The sequence below is a fragment of the Podarcis gaigeae genome (assembly GCF_964106915.1).
Source record: "Podarcis gaigeae genome assembly, chromosome: 3".
Taxonomy (NCBI): domain Eukaryota; kingdom Metazoa; phylum Chordata; class Lepidosauria; order Squamata; family Lacertidae; genus Podarcis; species Podarcis gaigeae.
Window position 1 is genome coordinate 119,197,171 of NC_139680.1, and position 20,878 is coordinate 119,218,048.

At 48.9% G+C, this 20,878-nt stretch overlaps 2 protein-coding genes across 3 annotated transcripts in view; one reads left to right on the top strand and one right to left on the bottom strand.

Annotated features, from left to right (window-relative positions):
* The window catches only part of ZNF395 (zinc finger protein 395), a 446,083-nt gene that overhangs the window by 110,877 nt on the left and 314,328 nt on the right, over window positions 1–20,878 (top strand). The window lies entirely within an intron of this gene.
* Window positions 1–20,878, bottom strand: part of PNOC (prepronociceptin) — a 43,945-nt gene that overhangs the window by 1,482 nt on the left and 21,585 nt on the right. The window contains exon 2 of the mRNA XM_083731778.1: window positions 7,175–7,366. Coding sequence (XP_083587904.1) covers window positions 7,175–7,347 — 173 coding nt within the window. The 5' untranslated portion in view covers window positions 7,348–7,366. The remainder of the gene's footprint in view (window positions 1–7,174; window positions 7,367–20,878) is intronic.

Below are 20,878 nucleotides of genomic sequence, written 5' to 3' on the forward strand. Positions count from 1 at the left end.
TGTTACGGAAATAAAAGGGGGGCCACATCTTTAAAGGTGTTAAAGGTAAAGGGACCCCTGACAATTAGGTCCATTCGTGGACGACTCTGGGGTTGCAGCACTCATCTCGCTTTATTGGCCGAGGAAGCCGGCGTACATTTTCCGGGTCATGTGGCCAGCATGACTAAGCCGCTTCTGGCCAACCAGAGCAGCGCATGGAAATGCCGTTTACCTTCCCGCCAGAGCGGGTACCTATTGATCTAGTTGCACTTTGATGTGCTTTCGAACTGCTAGGTGGGCAGGAGCAGGGATCGAGCAACGGGAGCTCACCCCGTCGCGGGGATTTGAACCGCCGACCTTCTGATCGGCAAGTCCTAGGCTCAGTGGTTTAACCCACAGCGCCACCCATCAATGCTACAAATATTATGCCTGAATGTATCCTTTTGACGACACCTAGAAACCTAGCTTTATAAATTCGTAGAAAATCCATACTTTAACCGACTCTCCTCATTCCGATGCCATTTAACCCGTTAAAGAAAGGTGGAATGGGGCTCCACCTCCCTCCGTGAACCAAGAACCATGAAGCAGGAAGTCCCATAGGCAGCAGGAAGAGGGCATCCCGCCATAATCCCCCAAGCGTGAGAGCACACACATGGCCCCCCACCCAGGGAGTGACCAGGGGGGCAACACTAGACATCCGCAGAGGCAGTTGAGCAAGTCAGGTGTTCTGAAAGCCCCTCTCCAGACAAGTCCTGAGGGCAAGGAGATGTGAAGAGTTTTATTGTTCTTTGGGTGATGGGGACTTAAGAGGTGTTGGGAAAGGTGTCTGATAGTGACCTAATGTTGAACTTGTATAACCCTTGTATACCCCTCCTCATTTGTGACATGCCAGTGATGTAGTGATGATGTATCCGTGATGCTGCTCGAAGTGTATTCTGGGGGAAAGAGGGAAGTTTCAAAAGTCGGTGTCACCCCATGCTCGAGGTTCTTACTCCTGTCTTACTCATAGAGGCTAGTGGCGCGGGGTGCCAGGGCGCCACATTCTGGAGGGCGCCAGGGAAGAGGTGGAGGCTCGCCGCCCTCGCCCGCCTCTGCTCCCTTCCTCCCTGGTTTGCCAGAACCAAGAGAGGCACAAAAAGGGTGGAGAAGTTAGCTTCATGCAGGCACAGTCTCCGATTGTTTGGGGAAAACCCTGGAGAGGAGGGAACTTAGGTAGCTGTGCACAGGCAGGGACCTTCATTCTTCACAACTGCTTCATGGGGGCCAGACAGGGCCAGATTTAGGTTTGATGAGGGCCTCAGCTACTGAAGGTTTTGGTGCCTTTATATGTCCAGCTGTCAACAACAAATTGCCGCTGGTTTTGTGTTGAATATATGTTCATACCCTAGGCCTATGCTGCCTGATCATCAGTCTACAAGCACTCTTTAATATTAGATAACAGGCACAACAGCTTGACCTACATTCAGCTGTGCTGCATCACAGTCTGCAGCTGCATGCTACATGTTGCCCTGCAACCAGTCCATACAGAATGTAGGCACCCTATATACAGAAAGGAGCGAACTAGTGATATTTTAGGAAGCAGGCTAGCAGACGGAGCCCATGACTTACATTCTAGGAGCCTACACAACACAAAACACTGTTGCTGCAGGTAGGTTTTATTTTATTTGTTTTTTTATCTTATATTTTGGAAATGTCCATCCAGGGTTTTTCTTTCCTTTAAATATTTTGGGGGCCCCCAAGAGAGTGGGGCCCTAAGCTATAGTTTGTTTAGTTTATACATAAATCCAGCACTGGGGCCAGACCTACCAGTGATGAGTTGCTGTGCTCATTAGGCATGGCACTCCTGTGTAGATCCTGTTTTTTCTAATAATGAGTTAATTCCTCTTGCCTTATGTGATTGATTGTTGGTTTCACAGACTGCCTTCCTAGAGACACCACTTCTCTGAAACCTTGAACGCTTCTGATACAAACAAACAAACAAACAGTTACAGATAGGTAGCTGTGTTGGTCTGCCATAGTCAAAACAAAAAAAATCCAGATAGGTATCTGAAGAAGTGTGCATGCACACGAAAGCTCATACCAAGAACTAACTTAGTTGGTCTTTAAGGTGCTACTGGAAGGAAATTTTTGTTTTAAACAAACAAACAGTTTCTCTTCCCTCACTCCCATCATTCACACGAGTGATTGGGAGTTCTAGAGACAGGCTTCCCAGCAAGGGCGTGGAAATTGAGGCCCGTGGGTCTAATGCAAAGACTGGCCCCAGATAGCACGGGATGACAAGGCTGAATTGGTGGCATTTGTCCAAGTGGCGACACTTTGCTTGTATTTGAGAAGGTCCCAGTCTTGCATATATTAGCAGATAGTCAGGAGATATTTCCCCCCCCACAGACCCCAAACTTTCTCTGTTCATCTCTTCTCACCCCATAACTAATTGATTGCAAACAGGTTCTTAGAGGGATCACTGACTTCCATCAGAAGTCAATTATAAGACAGTAACTTCCTTTCCCCCCTTTGCTGGAAAGGAATTGAATTCACAGCAAGGGGTCTTTGAGTGCCAAGAGCGAAGAACCCAACTCACTTTTCACGCTCAGGTTGCTAAACCGCTTACTTCTGCAATCAGGCTACTATTTCCAAAGGCTTCCCTTTTCCACCCCCAACTTTCATTAGCAGGTGAACTGCTTGCATTTAATTCTACCCACACTGTGTGTGTGTGTGTGTGTGTGTGTGTGTGTGTGTGTGTGGCGGCTTGTCTGTATTTTTTTTAAATGCAGCCCTGCAAAGGTCTAGCTGTCTATTTATTCTGCACAGCCTGACTCAAGGAATAGCAAAGTGGGGAACTTGGACTAATTATAAGTTCTGAAGTTCCCTGGGTCTTCTGAGCAAAGAGTTCTACATTTTTTGTCCTGAATGGCTTCTTCACGCAGAAGGGAGGCCATTTGAAATTGCCCTCGCTTTGGCAAAGTGAGCTGAGATATCTGTTCAGCTCCTACTGCGTTGAAAGAAAATGTAATGAAAATGGTTTACAGATGGTATATAACGCCAGTTAAACTGGCTAAAATGTACAAAACATGTTGGAAATGTAAAGAAAAAGAAGGTACTTTCTATCATATGTGGTGGGAGTGTAAAAGGGTGAAAGGCTTCTGGGAAATGATATACAATGAATTGAAAAAGATGTTGAAATATACGTTTGTTAAAAAACCAGAGGCCTTCTTATTAGGAATGGTAGGAAACGAAATTAATAAGAGAAACTGTAAACTGTTTCAATGCGCAGTGACTGCTGCAAGGATATTTCTGGCCCAAAGATGGAAGCAGGAAGAAATTCCAACAGTGGAAAAATGGAGAAGGAAATTGACTGAATACACAGAATTGGACAAACTGACTGGGAAGATTCGATATCAGAAAGACCAAAAGTTTATCGAGGACTGGGGGAAATTTACAGAATATCTGAAAAACATATGTGATGCACAGACAACGTTTGTTGGTTTTGAAGAGACTCTGTGAGATAGTAAGAAATACTGCAAAAAAGAGAGGAAAAGGAGTTCTAAAAGGCAATATTATGTTTAGAAATACGTAAACAAATAGAAACTTTACGAAAGATTGACAGAGAAACTGAGGGAAGTCAAAAATCGAAGAATGAGTGTTATTTGTTGACTGTATAAAATTGTTTGGAAAATGAATAAAAATTATTATTATTATTTTTAAAAAAGAAATATCTGTTCAGCTCCACCACGTGGCCTGACTCTATGGCTTCAAGGGACATTGCTGGCTGATCTCATGTGGGGGCTGAACTGTGTGGGGAACCAGCGTGCTGAGAGCCCACTGACCAGGCAAATTAATGCAGGGGGAAGCTCCCAGGGCAGGGGTAGGCAAACTAAGGCCTGGGGGCCAGATGCGGCCCAATCGCCTTCTCAATCCGGCCTGCGGACAGTCTGGGAATCAGCGTGTTTTTACATGAGTAGAATGTGTCCTTTTATTTAAAATGCATCTCTGGGTTATTTGTGGGGCATAGGAATTCATTCATCCCCCCCAAAAAAAATATAGTCCGGCCCCCCACAAGGTCTGAGGGACAGTGGACCGGCCCCCTGCTGACCCCTGCTCTAACCACTGCACCATGCTATCAGAGAGCCTCTGCCTTCTGCAGTGCCCTTGGAGTGAGATTCAAGGTTGCACCCATTGTGTGTGTGTGTGTGTGTGTGTGTGTGTGTGTGTGTGGCTGTTGGCGAAATTGGCATTTCCCTGAAATGAGGCGGCTGACTAAATGAATCTTAATGACCTGTCCACTGCATTTTCTTAATGGGCAGGAGATGGTTTGCCAGCACCATGCGGAGTCCAGCCCAGACAGCTGAAGCTGGCTTCGCTCCTTGGTTTGCTAATTCATTCATTCATGCTTGCTTGCTTTCATTCATTCATTCCAATCCACAAACCGTCCGGCCATGACAGTATCAGCTGTGGAAAGGAAGCCCTCCAAGGTCAAGGGCATAAGAGTGCACTGAACTTCCTATAATTTTGAGGCGAAGGATCCTGTCTGTGCTTTATTTCAGAGAAAACGTCTTTGGTCGTTTGGCAACCAGAATGATCAAGGAGATGGAGGGACTCCTCTATGGGGGAATAAAAGATTGCAGTATTTGGGACTTTTAAATTTACATCATAGGATGTGGCTGGATGGTTACGTGGGAGCCGGTTGAAGTTAAATCCTTTGAAGACAGAGCTCCTTTGGCTGGGAAGGGACGATATGGGATTGGGGGGGCAACTCCCATCTATTGCGGGGGCGCAATTAGTGCCAGCACCGTCCGTTAAGAGTTTGGGTGTAATCTTCGACACCTCCCTTTCCATGGAGGTACAGATTGCAGCTATAACAAAGGCGGCATTTTTCATCTCCGCCAAGCAAAGCAGTTGGCTCCTTATCTCTCTCGCCCTGACCTAGCCACTGTGATCCACGCGACGGTCACCTCCAGACTGGATTATTGTAACTCGCTCTACGTGGGGCTGCCCTTGAGACTGACCCCGAAACTCCAGTGGATGCAGAATGCCGCGGCAAGACTCCTTATGGGGTCTTCGCTGCGAGATCACATTCAACCGGTGCTATACCAGCTGCAATGGCTCCCGGTGGAGTACAGGATCAGGTTTAAGGTGCTGGTTTTAACCTTTAAAGCCCTATACGGCCTAGGACCCTCGTACCTACGGGACCACCTCTCCTGGTATGTCCCACGGAGGACCTTACGGTCTTCAAACAAAAACATCTGGGAGATCCCAGGCCACAGGGAGATTAGGCTGGCCTCAACCAGAGCAAGGGCTTTTTCGGCTGTGGCCCCAATCTGGTGGAATGCTCTGTGCTAAGAGACTAGGCCCCTGCGGGACTTGGCATCTTTCTGCAAGGGCTTGCAAGACAGAGATGTTCCACCAGGCCTTTGGCCAAGGCACAGTCTGACCCCCTCCTTTGGTAATCCTCACAGAACTCTAGCCCAATGGTTGCCATTAATTTGATTTGAACTGATTTTATAATGAAATTGATTTCAGAATGCTGTATTATTTTACTGTTGTTAGCCGCTCTGAGCCCGGCTTCAGCTGGGGAGGGCGGGATATAAATACAATTTTATTATTATTATTAGGAGTTTATAAAACCATGCATGACATTGAGAAAGTGGATAATTTTTTCTCCCTTTCTCATAACACTGGAAGTCGTGGACATTTGATGAAGCGGAATGTTGGACAATTCATGACAGATACAGTAGAAGAAAGGACTTCTTCATAGAATCAGAGAATTGTAGAAGCAGAGAATTGCAGAGTCCTCTAGAGTCATCTAGTCCAGCGCCCAAGGGCTGGCCTGGGGCACAGGACCACATGGCACCAGGATATCTGGAAGGAACCAGACGGAGAAAGACCTCTTCTGGATTCACTTTCTGTTTCAGAGATGCTTCACAGGAGTTTGGGGGGGAGTTATCCTAAAGTAAGCTTATTGTGCAGGCAGGTGCAAATCGGCTGGGCTGGAACACGTTTCCAAGGTGAGCTCAGATGGCAGTGGCGTAGCGTGGGGGGTGCAGGGGGGGCTGGCTGCACTGGGTGCAACATCTGGGGGGTAGGGTTAAGGGGCGCAAATCTACGGGTTAGGGGGCGCAAATTACTTGCCTTGCCCCGGGTGCTGACAACCCACGCTACGCCACTGTCAGATGGTGACCTAGATGAATGCAGACGGATGCCTTGGCGGCGATCTTTCTTTAGGGCCCCACTCAGTGAGAAATGGAGCCAGGGCAGGGAATGGCTGGGACGTAAATTCTCATCAAATGGGAATGAGCAAGAGCCAGAAGTGGGAGAGGGAGAGGGAAGGAGAAAAAGCCCATAGCAAAAAGTGTCACTGTTGATCAGCCATTGAGGAAGGAAAAGCGTGGAGATGAGAACGGTGTTTACCTCTTCCTTTGAAACTTGGTGTTTGAGCTGCCAGGACTGGAGCTTGGAAGGCGGCCAAAAATCATTGCTGGCACATCAAGAACAGGCTGGCCCTAGAATTGGGCAGAGTGAGGCAGGGGCCTTAGGTGGCCTATGTTGAGGATAGGGGCAGGTGAATCAGTCAGTTTTGGTCCCTTTTTTCCAATCTTATGTTGAGTTCTCCACATTTCCACATGATGTTGGGAGGGTGGCACAGGGACATGGGTGGCACTGTGGGTTAAACCACAGAGCCTAGGACTTGCCGATCAGAAGGTCGGCAGTTCGAATCCCTGTGATGGGGTGAGCTCCCGTTGCTCAGTCCCTGCTCCTGCCAACCTAGCAGTTCGAAAGCACGTCAGAGTGCAAGTAGATAAGTAGGTACCGCTCTGGCGGGAAGGTAAACAGCATTTCCGGGCGCTGCTCTGGTTCGCCAGAAGCGGCTTAGTCATGCTGGCCACATGACCCAGAAGCTGTAAGCTGGCTCCCTCAGCCAGTAAAGCGACATGAGCGCCGCAACCCCAGAGTCGGCCACAACTGGACCTAATGGTCAGGGGTCCTTTTAGCTTTACCTTTACTAAAAATTCACTATCACGTCAGTGCAAACACATGCAATTCTGCCTAATATACGCATTTTTGCAAAGCAATCTCCCCTAATTTGTTCTTCGTTGCACTTCTGTACACAATACTTGGCTGGAGAACCTCATTGCAAAATTCAGAGAAGTGCAAATTTCAAAGGATGCGCATTGGTTCACAAATTAGGTTTGCCTCGCACTGTGTGCCATATGACCCAACCCCGCCGCTGCTTGGACTACTCACCAGAAGGCTGAAGTCATCCTGCTGGTGACTGTACAAATGTCTGTGGCAGTTCAGGCAGTCTCTCCGGCAGTCGCTGAGGGCGTAAGCAAGCAGGCAGAACGACAAGACGTTCCAAAGGAGCATCCTCATGGTGTCAGCTCTCAAAAACCTGCAAAAAGGAACCAGGGAGAGTGGAATGGTCAAGAGATGGAACTGTCCTTGCCAGTTCTCTGCCTCTGGGTCATTAGAAGTGGAAGAAAACTCCAACCCAGAAGGTTTTTTGTCATTCTCACCAGTCCTGCGGGATTGCCTCCCCACAGAGGTTCATGCTTAATAACTAACTAACTAACTAACTAACTAACTAACTAACTAATAAAATTTATTTATACCCCGCCCTCCCCAGCCAAGACCGGGCTCAGGATGGCTAACACCAAATATAAAAACAATTGATTGAAATACAGCTTAAAAAACAAGATTAAAACGCAACATTAAAACATTAAAATGCAATCTCATTTCAGTGGAAACTCAATGAAAAACTTTTTTGGGGATAAAAACGTCACGTCTTCACCAAGGCTAACTATCCAGACTGGTCCTTCATGGGCCAGGAAAAAAGCCAGGGAAGTCCCCAAATAGGAGCTCCATGAAAGAAGGAAATAGGGTAAGAGGATCAAGTTGAATCCAAGCCAAAGGCCAGGGGGAACAACTCTGTCTTACAGGCCCTGCGGAAAGAAATCAGATCCCACAGGGCCCTGGTCTCATGAGGCAGAGCGTTCCACCAGGCTGGAGCCAGTGTTGAAAAGGCCCTGGCTCTGGTTGAGGCTGTTGGGAAACTGTGTATGTGCAGCTACTCACACAGAGTCAGTTAAGGTTTGGCAGACAGCCAGAAGGCAATCTGAAGGAGTAAGTCTGCCTGGAGATAACAGAGACATGAAGACAGCTTCCTGATTGGTCAAGCTCTCTCAAGGGAGTTAACGGCCCACTAACTGGAATGTGTTAGTTCATGGTTCAGTGTGTCAGTGTATGAGTTGTGAGTCGTGTCAGAGAGAGCTAGCAAAAGATCCGTGTTCTGTTCCTGTAAATAATCCACTGAATATAACAAACACCTAACTACAAGTTCCTGGTTCCTGCTTTGTCCATCCTGTCTGCAGCCAAGTTGCCAATTACTTCCATGGATTCTGCGTGTATTCTTCTTGGTCTGGCTAAGGTCCTGCAACTAGTCAGAAAGTTGCGAAACACCAAATTGGTTTTGCCAATAGAGGCTAATCTGTAAGTGGGCATATGCTTACTATCAAGAAGCATATAAATTCAAAGGATTTGCAGATAAGGTAGGTTCTGAAGAGGGATTTGAAGGACAACACAGGTGACAGCAGGGCCACGGGTGCAAGAACATGCCCACTTCCTACTGAGACAGGTTCAAGGCTCTTGCATTCATTTACAAAGCCCTGAACAACTTAGGTCCAGGGTACCCAGGGGTCGTCTGAACACTTACATCCCGGTAGCAGCAGAACATATGCCCGCACTGCCTAGGACAGGCGCACTCCCGAGGGGTGTGTGGCGTGGAGGGTTTGTTGATATTTTCACCCCCTCCCCTTGCAAGAATCTCCTGATCTGATTATTATTATTATTATTATTATTATTATTATTATTATTATTTAAAGTGACACAGCAGTATACAATTTTTTAAAATATAAACAAATAAACAAATGAAAAGGAAACACGGGCAGCTTTCATAAGTTGTGCAGAAATGTCTCTTGCAGCTGACTTATGAAGGTGACGCCGAGTGTCATTTTTCTAGAAAAAGGGGTGCCAGAGCTCAGTATGAACTTCTCCTTTGTTGTCTGAGAATGGCAATGGCGCCCACCTGAAAGGTGCTGGAACTGAGCTCCGGCTGGAAGCTCTGATGACGTCCTTCTCTCCATGCTGAAACAAACCCTAGCATTGCTCACTGGTGTGACAACTCAAGCAGAACCTGTGATGGTGCAGTTACTCATTAAGTAAATTAAGAGAATCGGACCCCGAGGCAGGAGGGTACTCAAAGCCTGTCACAATGCGGCGAGTCAGTCCAAACGCAGCCAGGGATATGCTTGTTCCCCCACCTCCTCTCTGCCTCTATTTGCGAAACTCCTGATCTGTGTTTCATCTCACGCAGGGCGAGATAGCTCCTGACTGGCTCCAAGGTTTGCTGGCAGATGGAACGAAGAATTATGCTTCCTGGCTGGAGGGGAGCTCTATTTGTGACGCGCTTGCAACCCTCGCCTACCTCGCCGGTGCCGGGAAAGCGAAGTGAGCATTGCGTACATTTGGCATGCTTCGGAAAGCAATGTGGCTTGCTCACCCCAAGGAGGAAAGGAAAGGCTATCTCTGATCCTGGGGAGGCTAGAGATTGTGGTCGTTGGTAGGTTAAATGTTGCAGCAGGCCTTGCAAAGCCACTTCCGCCCTACAGAGGAGGTGGGGTTGCAGGCTTCACGGCCCCACCACATGCACGGCGGCTGGAGCCCAGCCTCACGCGATTGGGGGGGATTCCCAACAGCATCACACCCTGGCCAGCCAATCGGCTGGCTCTGGGGGCGTGGCCTGCCCTATTTAAGGCAGGATGCGGCTGGGGATCTCCCTCTTTCCCCGCCTGCCAGCTGTTCCTGCTTTTTCCCACCCTCTCGCCCTATAAGGTTTCCGTTCCTTGACTTTGCTATGTATCTCGGTTGGCCGCCATTGAGGGGCCTGGTAGGATTTTTTCCACTTGGCAAATTGGTACCAGCCACTTGGTTTTCGCCTGCCTCATAGCAAATCGTCACAACCTTCTGGGTATTGGCAGTTAGGCATTGGTATTGTTCTGTAGATGGAAGAGGGGAGGAAGCGCCATCACCTGCCCCACATATTGAAGGGTAGGTCTGATAAAGGATTCCAGGGGGCGTGGCCCTGTCCAAAGCCTAAGGAGGTGAGGGCCAAAGGCACGCCCCCTATCAGTGACCCCGGGGTTTCCTAGTTGATGTGCACCAGCAGGACTCCCCCTACTGGTGGTTAACCCTTCCGGACTTCAAGCGTATGGGCTGAAGTCAGATATAATCAGTTAGGACCAATGCCTAAGCCAATACCGCTCATCACCTGTAACCAATAAAGTTGTGGCCTTATTTAACCCATTAACCTTAATAATTGTGTCATGTGTCTTTATTTCCACTGGGGGGGGGGGCGGGAACTCACCACGCAAGCCCTCAAGTCCAAACACCCTGATTGATGCAAGAAATCAAGCTATGAGGAGATCTGCTGAGAGGGTTCAACTCTCAGGAACTTTCTTGACATGAGGCTCATACAAGCTTCTGCTAGTCCAGCTGCTTTCTCCCGGGAAACTTTTCTGCTGGATCAGAACAAACATCAGTCGGTTTTTCTGCGGGTTGACGTTTGTTCTGATTCAGCAGTAAACAGAGGCATTTCCCAGAGAAAGCAGTGGGATGAATGGAAAACCTCTCAAATCTGTGCTTTCTAGACACGGAACAAGTGGAATGTGCCCATGGATGCTGAAACCTCAATTTTCCCCAAACGGAAAGCTTCCCAGAACTTGTGCCTCCCGCTCTGGTATTAAATTATGTGGAGTTTAACACTGTCAGAAAAAAACAACAACTCCTATGTTAAGTGTTGCCAAAGGCTTGGAGGATCATGAAAGATTCTGTTCTGTTTGGTGGGATTTTATCTTCCATACAACAAATGCAGATATACAGGACTCTCTCTCCACAACAGTACAAGGTGAAATCTGGTTTTCCTCATGGTCTCAAGTACTCTACTTACCTGATTTAAGTATCTGCCTGATCTATTGTGCTGCTCTTTTGCATTTGCTTTGTTTGGCTTCAATAAAACCATGATTCTACGAAAATAATTTTTTGGGGAACGGGAAATAAAGCAAGCGATAGAGTAGAGTGGGGAACTTCAGGCCTGGAGGCCAAGTGTGGCTCTCCAGACATCCCTATCTGGCCCTTGGATCCCTCCCATGGCCACACCCCTTTCCCAAGGCTGCAGCTCTGTGTCCTCCTTGAGCTCTCTTGCCTGGCTCGGATGTGTACACAAGAACAGTTCTGCTGGGTCAAGCCAATGGCTCATCTAGTGCAGCATTTGAGAATCACAGAATCAAAGAATTGTAGAGTTGGAAGAGACACATTGTAGAGTTGGAAGAGATTGACTTCCATAAACACGGTTTTAACAAGGAGTCCGTAAGTGACTGTGGAGGCCAATTCTGGATCCACACGTCCTTCCACAGTGGAGACATTGGTTCCCGGGCAGGAGTTGATCACGGTGTGGATTTGCCAAGCGTGCCTTCCTCTTAGCACATTTTCCCCTTGCGTTCTGAGTCTGAGCGTCTTCAGAGCCCAATTTTTTAAATTTTTTTAAAAAACATTTAAGATTCGCCTTGAGACAGTCTTTAAACCTTTTTTTGTTGACAACCAGCACTACGCTTTCCATTTTTAAGTTCAGAATAGAGTAGTTGCTTTGGAAGATGATCAGGCATCCGCACAACATGACCAGTCCAATGAAGTTGATGTTGAAGAATCATTGCTTCAACACTGATGATCTTTGCTTCTTCTAGTACACTGATATTAGTTCGCCTGTCTTCCCAAGTGATGTGGAAAAAATTTCGGAGACACCATTGATGGAATCTTTCGAGGAGTTGGAGATGGCATTTATAAGTGGTCCATATTTCACAAGCGTATAGTAAGGTTGGTAGTACAATAGCTTTGCAAAAAAGCATTTTGGTTTCCCTGCGAATGTCCCGGTCCTCAAACTCCCTGCACTTCAATCAGGAGAAAGCCTCGCTGGATTTTAGCATCAATGTTGGCCCTTGTGGAAAGAAGTACTTTCTTTCCTCTGTCCTCTGCATGTTTCCTTAGAAGTAAGCTCCTCTTTACTCAACAAGCCTCACTCCCCATAGTGCACAAAAGTGTGCTTAGGGCTACAGCTGTATTTTTTTTTAAAGAACTCCACCCTGCCTTTCAATAGACACCTCTCAAAGCAATTCACAGCTTGTTTTAAGAACCACCAATGGCAAAACAATTAAAACAGCAAAATAAAAAGGGGAAACAAAAGCAGTTCAGTAGCAACAAGGTCCCCAGGCCCTTTTAAATTCTACAAGCTGCTGAGAGGCACAGTTCAACAGTGGAATTTGCTGCCAAGGAGTATGGTGGAGTCTCCTTCTTTGGAGGTCTTTAAGCAGAGGCTTGACAACCATATGTCAGGAGTGCTCTGATGGTGTTTCCTGCTTGGCAGGGGGTTGGACTCGATGGCCCTTGTGGTCTCTTCCAACTCTATGATTCTATGAAAAAGCAGAGCCCTCAAACACTCATGACAGTAAAATGTTTTTACTAGGGACCTGAAGATCAGTTAGACTGGGTGCCATGGGAAGTACTGACTTTGAGGTTTCCCTGAAAGAGCAATGCTGGTGGTCAACAAAAGAGGTTCAAAGACTGTCTCAAGGCAAATCTAAAAGAATGTAGTATAAACACCAACAATTGGGAAACACTGGCCTGCGAGCGCTCCAATTGGAGAACAGCCTTGACCAAAGGTGTCATGGGCTTTGAAGACACTCGAACTCAGGACGCAAGGGAGAAACGTGCTAGGAGGAAGGCACGCTTGGCAAATCCGCACCGTGATCAACTCCCGCCTGGAAACCAATGTCCTCACTGTGGAAGCACGTGTGGATCCAGAATTGGCCTCTGCAGTCACTTAGGGACTCATTGTTAAAACCGTGTTTATGGAAGACAATCTTACTCGGCTACGAGGGATCGCCGAAGAAGAAGACATCACAGAGTTTTATTTTGTATACTGTCCTTCATCTGAAGATCTCAGGGCAGTTCACAAAATAGTCCAGCATCCTGTTCTCACAGTGGCCAGCCAGAAGCCCATTATGGGGAACCTGCAAGCAGGATTCGAACACAGGAGCAATACTCTCCCCTCCTGTGGTTTCCAGCAACTGGGATTCAGATGTGTTGCTGCCCCCGATTGTGGCGGTGCAGAGCATAGCCACTGTGGCCTTCTCTGTGATGGCCTGGGACTCGGGCTATGACTTGGAACCAGAGGAGTCTCAGTCCGCACCGGATCCTTTGCCTCAGGCATCATCTGAACCTAGTCTGGGGCTTGATTCTGAAGAGCCCCAGTCTGCACAGGTTCCCCTGCAACAAGCACCACCTGGGCCGAGTCAGGGGCCTGAGCCTGCCCTGGCTCCAGATGCGGGGATTACCTCGTTGCCTCCAGCTGGGCCATCACTTACAGCTGCTCCACTACCGGTTGGGTCAGGGGAGGCCGAGGCGGCCTCTGGGTCTAGTAACCCACCGATGTTTCCTGAGCTGCAAAGACTCAGGTCTGAGAGAAGGAGAGACCTGAGTACTCGCAGGAGGAGTGCTCGCCTTTGGGCGAAACAGGGAGGTGAGTCGCCGGGGGATCAGGACCGGCCATTACCCCGACAAAGATAAAAGGCTGTCGGACCCCACCCAAGGTTGTGGGAGCAACGTTGCTGTATGCTAGATCCTGCCTGAGTTCCTGTACCTGTCCTTGCCTGGTTTCCTGCCTCGTGTCCTGCCTTGGCCCTGTCGGACTGACTCCCAATGGAACCTTCGGGTTCTGGACTGGACCTGGACCACGTTTCTCAGGTTCCCCCTGGGCCCAGCACATTCTTCTTCATGGACTTCTTAAGGAAGTGACACACCACCATCTCCTTCAAAGGGAATGACACTTCGTCCTCTTCCAGTGAAACATTGCTTACTCTCTGGTTGCGCCCAGTCCGGCCACTATGGCTAGCTCTAAGAAGCCATGATGGAGAGAGGTCAAGCGAAGAAGTGGCCGGCTGCACTTCTTGATACAGTTTGTCCACATCCTCAGACCACAATAATGGAAACTTATCCAATGTAGATGTGTTGCAGGGGGGTTGGATTAGATGACGCTCGGGTCCCTCTACAGTTCTATGATCCCATGGATCTGGAAATGCCCACACCATCTGGAGGGAGCCAACTTGCAAAATTTCCTGCACAGACATATCTTTGCAGCTCCTTAGCAATCATTTAAGCAACTTCTGAGAAGAGACTAGTCAGAATAAAAGCCATTCCTCATGTCTGATTAGGAGTCAAGCACCATCAGTCCTTTAACGCCACTCAAGCATTTTCTTCTTTTCTCCCTTAAAAGCGACAACAAAGATACCAAACCGTGTCATGAAAGGAAGGGCTAAAAATATCTCTCTGGTCAGAAATCTCTTAGCCAGAGTTGGGGGATTAATTTACAATTTGATTAGGGTGACAGTGATGGGCAGATGATAGCAGGAGGAAGAGGGGGAGAAACTGCCTTTGTTTTGGAGAGGGGCTGAGGAGTTTATGGGAAGTGATGAGTCTGGGATGGATGCAATGTGCAATCAAAGAAGTGGGTGTGATTGAAGCACTGATTCTCGCGTCAATCACCGCAGTGGGAATTTGGCCGGACTCAGAAATGATGAGGCGCTGTAAATGTCTCTTATCAAGCGCTCAAGGAGCCCATGTGATACGGTGGTTTTTATGTGGAAAGCTCAGGGAGTCAATAGCATGGGCTGCCAACCAGCTACTGAGGTAAGTTCAAGGTATTGGTTCAAATAGATTCTAGACCTCCGTTTTGAAGGTCCTTTTTCTGAAGCCTTCACATCTCCCAAGACATCTGCCTTTCCCTTGCACCTATTGTGAACAAAAATCTGCCCTTTTCCCCCTTATGGGGTATCCAAGAGCCCATATTGAGTCCTTACGTAGGTTCCCTATTGGTAGGAGACAATAACAGAGGCCAACCAGAGAATATTGAGAAGCAAAGCAGCTAGTAAGCCTATTCTTTACTGACCTGTTGCAATAGGGTGCTCCCCTCACCTGCAGGAAAGGAGGAGGAACCCAGAACAATGGTGGGCAAGGCCTTATATAGACATTTTAAATTCCCTGCCGTGGAGCTCAAGACCACCCCTCTATATATCATACATACATCACAGAAGGGGTGTAACCTAAGACCACCCCCCAGATACATCATACTTACATCACAGAAAAGGCGGTCTACAGCAGAAATCTGAGTGCATTCTTTACCTCCTGTCTGCCAGGTTACCTGTTTAATGGTCACTTGATTGGATTGCCTGGGGAGCCTGGCCAGTCTTTCGTAATGATGAATACTTAGTTCCTGAGCCAGGTCAGGCCCACACCCTATTCATATCTTAAATGTGCCCTTAAGACAGGATTTGTGAAGGAAAAGACAACATTCCCTCACACCAGGAGCGTACAAAGGCGGAGCAGAGGGAGGGCACCCCGGGCACCAGCCAGGGGTGGTGACAAGATGGCCCGCTGCCTCCCCCCAGCTGTAGAGGGGCGGAGGGCGTGCACACAGTCAGTGTGGGCGCCGCTTGTGGCATGTCCACACGGTGTCCATATGGGCTGCCACTAGCGTGGCGACCGTACGGGCTGCTGTGTGTGCGCAGTCTGTATCTGCTGCCGTACATGCACAGTCCGTACAGACGTCGTGCATGTGTCATGAGGCGGTTAGCCCCGCCCCTCGGCGTCCCACCCCCGGTGATGGAGAGGGTTCCTTCACCACTGCTTGCACCCTCACTGCTCCCATATGAAATGTTCATTTTGTTGGGCTGCGTCTGGGGAGACGGGGGCATTTGGCTAGCCCCTGGCTTGCTCCAGCCACTGGCCGGCAGCCGGGTGACCTCCGGTTCGTTCTTGCAACAGCATCAATCAGCGACTCGAGCCTCAGAAGCCTTCAGAAGCTGAGCACGCTCTTATCAGCAGAGTGAATAACTTTTCACAACCTAAGGGGCAGGCAGACAGTGGCATAGCGTGGGGGGTGCAGGGGGGGCCGGCCGCATCGGGCGCAACATCTGGGGGTTAGGGTTAGGGGGCGCAAATCCACAGGCTAGGGGGCACAAATTACTTGCCTTGCCCCGGGTGCTGACAACCCACGCTACGCCACTGCAGGCAGAGGCAGATGTCAGCATATTTACAGGCATTTATTCAGCATCAGGAACAAAGGAAAAACATGTCTGCTTCCCTTCGTGTCCAAGCAAAAACAGGAGTATAGCAGAAGCAATATACAACAGAAGTTCCCAGCAGACTGTGCTGGAAGTAAACAGACATGTGACATACAGCAATTCCACAAGCCTGTTCTAAAGGTGGAATGGAACTGTCAGGAACTATATCCTAACAATAAGGAGAGCCTGCAGGATCACGCCAGTGACCAACTAGTCCAGCCTCCTGTTTCCACAGTGGCCAACTAGATGCCCCCATGGGAAACCTCCAAGCAGGATCCGAGCACAAGAGCCCTCTCTCCTCTCCTGTGGTTTCTTGAAACTGACCGCGGAAGCAGGGCACAGCCACCATGCCTAGTAGTAGCCATTGATAGCCCTCCTCCTCCTCCATCCTCTTTTAAAGCCACCCAAATTGGTGGACATCACTGCCTCCTGTGGCAGGGAGTTCCGCCGTTCAACTTTGTGCTGTGTGAAGAAGGACTTCCTACTCTGGCTTTAGAGGTGAGCACATGAGCAAACTAACCGTGAGTACAGTCATACCGTGGGTTACAGACACTTGGGGTTGTGCGATTTCAGGTTGTGCACTGTGCCGAACCTGGAAGTACTGGAACGGGTTACTTCCGGGTTTCGGTGCTTGCGCATGTGCAGAAGCACTAAATCATGCTTTGCGCATGTGCAGAAGCACTGAAATGCAACCCACGCGTGCACAGACACAGTGCTGCGGCTTGCTGCGGCTTGCGGTCGCTGCAGGTTGCGAACGTGCTTCCCGCACGGATCACGTTCGCAACCTGAGCGTCCACTGTACTGTTATAGATTTGGGGTGGAGGACCCCTCACCCAAACCCTAGAAATTAATAAATGGTTGGATTTTGATTATTTGGAGTGTTGAAGGGAAGACTGGAGGTCAGTGGGATAGCACAGGCTAAGATTTCTTTCCAAGACAGGGCCTCACCTGGGATAGAGGCATTAACATGGCGAAAGAAAGGAGATTCCAACTAAACATTAGGAAGGATGGTAGGAGCTGTTCAACAGTAGAAGGGACTCCCTTCGAAGATGGTGGACCCTCCTTCCTGGGAAGAGTTGGGTACCAACCTGCCAGAGATTCTTTAGCTGTGGTTCTGCACTGCAAGGGGCTAGACTAGAGGACCTTTGGAGATCCCTCCCAACCCTACAATTCTATGACTCTGATCTAGGGATGCTCAGGCAGCTTTTTAAACCCCAAAACAAAGGCCCTTTATTCACAGCAACACTGCCTGCACTCCACGGAGTGGACTCTGCCGTTTGAAGGAGAGCGGTTCTGTTTTCCGCTGAATTTTAAATAAAATGCTGCCGCAACCCGAAAACGCCAGTGTCCTCCCCCTCCTTGTTTTGAGTCAGAGGGTCGCATCAGTGACTCAGGCAGAGTTTATGAACCGCTGCCGTCCCAAATGCTTCGGTCCCGGACAATTAACCCCCAAATGATATTACGCTCGTATGTGTGAGTCTCCTTCATTTCCTAGATAATTCCTTACATCCATCTCTCCTGAATACCATTTGTGGATCTGCAGCCGGCAGCAAAATGAGGTGTGATAATGATATTCAACAATGGAGTTGGTGAGGCAAGGGGCCGGTCAGCTGTGCAGTTCCACATTTGGTCCATTGCTTGGATGAAGGAGCCATAGACATGAGCCCACACAGTGTATGTGAGGTCCAGGGACGGCTATACTCAGTGCTTATGGCGATCCTTAGAGTGGTTGTGCTAGAATCATGTTTTCCTTCGCAGTGACAGCTGCAGTGGAGGTTTCTTAAACCACTCCCAATCCAATCTGAACTGTTACAGGTGTACCTCTGGATGCGAATGGGATCCGTTCTGGAGCCCCGTTCACATCCTGACACAAACACGCGACTGCCCGTCTGTGTGTGCGCGGGTTGCGTTTCGCCACTTCCGCACATGCGTGTGACGTCATTTTGAGTGTCTGCACATGTGCGAGCGGCGAATCCCAGTAGTAATGTGTTCCATTAGTTTCAGGTCGCCGTGGAGCGCAACCCGGAAGTGCTCAACCTGAAGTGTATTCAACCCGAGGTATGACTGTATAGGTAAAAAAGAAAGGTAAAGGACTCCTGAACAGTTACGTCCAGTCAAAGGCGACCATGGTATCTCGCTTTCAGGCCGAGGGAGCCGGCGTTTGTCCACAGACAGCTTTCCGGGTCATGTGGCCAGCAGGACTAAGCTGCTTCTGGCGCAACAGAACACCGCGATGGAAACCAGAGCGCACAGAAACGCCGTTTACCTTCCTGCCACAGTGGTACCTCTCTTTCTACTTGTACTGGTGTGCTTTCGAACTGCCAGGTTGGCAGAAACTGGGACAGAGCAAAGGGAACACACCCCGACACCAGGATTCGAACCACTGAACTTCTGATCAGCAAACCCTAAGAGGCTCAGTGGTTTAGACCACAGCGCCACCTGCGTCTGTTATATACAGGGGCTTAGGGATGGGCAAATTTGTCTATTTCCTTCCCCCATCTTAAATTCAACTTGCCAGACATGTAATAATAATAAATAATAATAATTTTTTATTTATACCCCGCCCTTCCCGGTTCAGAAAACTGGGCTCAGGGTGGCTTACAACAAATTTAAAACACTTAATTGTGATGCAACAACAAAAAAGCAGCATAAAATACAGTATAAAAGCGTGAATAACAATAAATTCAAAGTTCAAAAATCAATTTGAGGGAAAATCCATCCAATAAACATTAGATGGTCACTAGGGCTAGCTGGCTGAATTGGTCCTATTTGGGCCAGCGATGAAGCCAGGGGAGAATTAGCTGTGGGGTCCCAGAGCGGGTAATCATCATAAAAAGGGGAGGGGGAGGGAAGGAAGGGGAATAAAAGATCAGGCTGAATTCAAATTAAAGGCCAGGCAGAATAGCTCTGTCTTACAGGCCCTTCAGAAGGTTAAATCCTGCAGGGCCCTGGTCTCATGAGACAGAGGATTCCACCAGGTTGGAGCCATCACTGAGAAGGCCCTGGCCCTGGTGGAGGATAATCTGACTTCCTTAGGGCCCGGGACCACTAGGGTGTTGCTATTTATGGACCTTGAGGCTCTCCGTGGCGCATACCGGATGAGGCAGTCCCGTAGGTACGAGGGTCCTAGGCCGTGAAGGGCTTTAAAGGTCAAAAGAAGCACCTTAAATCTGACACTGTACTCCACCGGGAGCCAGTGCAGCTTGAAAAGCACTGGGTGAATATGCTCCCATGGCAGGGACCCTGTGAGGAGCCTCGCTGCAGCATTCTGCACCCTCTGTAGTTTCTGGGACAGCTTCAAGGGCAGCCCCGCGTAGAGTGAATTACAGTAGTCAAGCCTGGAGGTGACCGTCGCATGGATCACTGTGGCCAGGTCGGGGTGGGAAAGGTAAGGGACCAACTGCTTAATGCAGCAAAGGTGGAAAAATGTCGCCTTGGCTGTTGCTGTAACCTGCGCCTCCATGGAAAGGGAGGCGTCAAGGATTACACCCAAACTCTTAACAGAAGGCAATGGCACTAATTGGCCCCCCACAAGAGAAGGGAGTTGGTCCCCCATCCCCATGCCATCCTGACCCAGCCAGAGGACCTCCGTCTTCAAGGATTTAGTTTCAATCGGCTCCCACAAAACCATCCAGCCACAGCTTTCAAGCATCTGGTCAGTGTGTCCAGGGCCGAGTCGGTGTGGCCATCCATCAGCAGATAGAGCTGACTGTCATCAGCATATTGGTGACAGCCCAGCTCAAAGCTCCAGACAATCTGGGCAAGGGGGCGCATAAAGATGTTAAAAAGCATCGGGGAGAGGATTGCGCCCTGCGGCACTCCACGCACCAAGGAGTGGTGCAATGACATCTCCCTCCCTAGCGCCACCCAGTGGCGTAGCGTGGGGGTGCAGGGGGGGCCGGCCACACCGGGTGCAGCATCTGGGGTTAGGGTTAGGGGGTGCAAATCCACAGGTTAGGGGGCGCAAATCCATGAGTTAGGGGGCGCAAATTACTTGCCTTGCCCCGGGTGCTGACAACCCACACTACGCCACTGGCGCCAACCTCTGTCCCTGACCAGAGATAAAGGACCACAGCCATTGTTGGGCTGTAGCCTGTATCTCCACGTCGGCGAGGTTGTGGTCCAGAAGATCATGATCGACCATGTCAAAGGCTGCTGACAAATCTAAGAGAATCAGCAGTCCCAACTCGCTTCGATCCAGTTGTCTACAGAGATCATCTGTTAGGGTGACCAGAGCTGTCTTGGTCCCAAAACCAGGACGGAAACCGGACTGAAATGGATCTAAACCCAATGTTTCCTCCAGAAACCTACCAAGCTGTTCAGCAACGCTCTCTCAATTACCTTACCCAGATATGGAAGATTTGAAACTGGGCAGTAATTGGATAGATCTAAAGGATCTAATGAAGTTTTCTTTAAGAGCGGAGACACCACTGCTTCCTTCAGCTCCCCTGGGAATGTCCCTGTGCCAAGGGACAAATTGATAATTTCAGCAAGGATGTTTTTGCTCTGTTTATTTCATTGTCTATCTGTTTGCCACCCTGGACTCCATGTGGAGGGAGGGAGGGGGTATAAATTGAACAAATAACCATTTGAGAGAGTGAGAAAAGAATAAATTTCTATACGCTTTTTCCCTAATATATTTTAATTTCGTAAACTTTTATTGTGTTTCCTGTCTC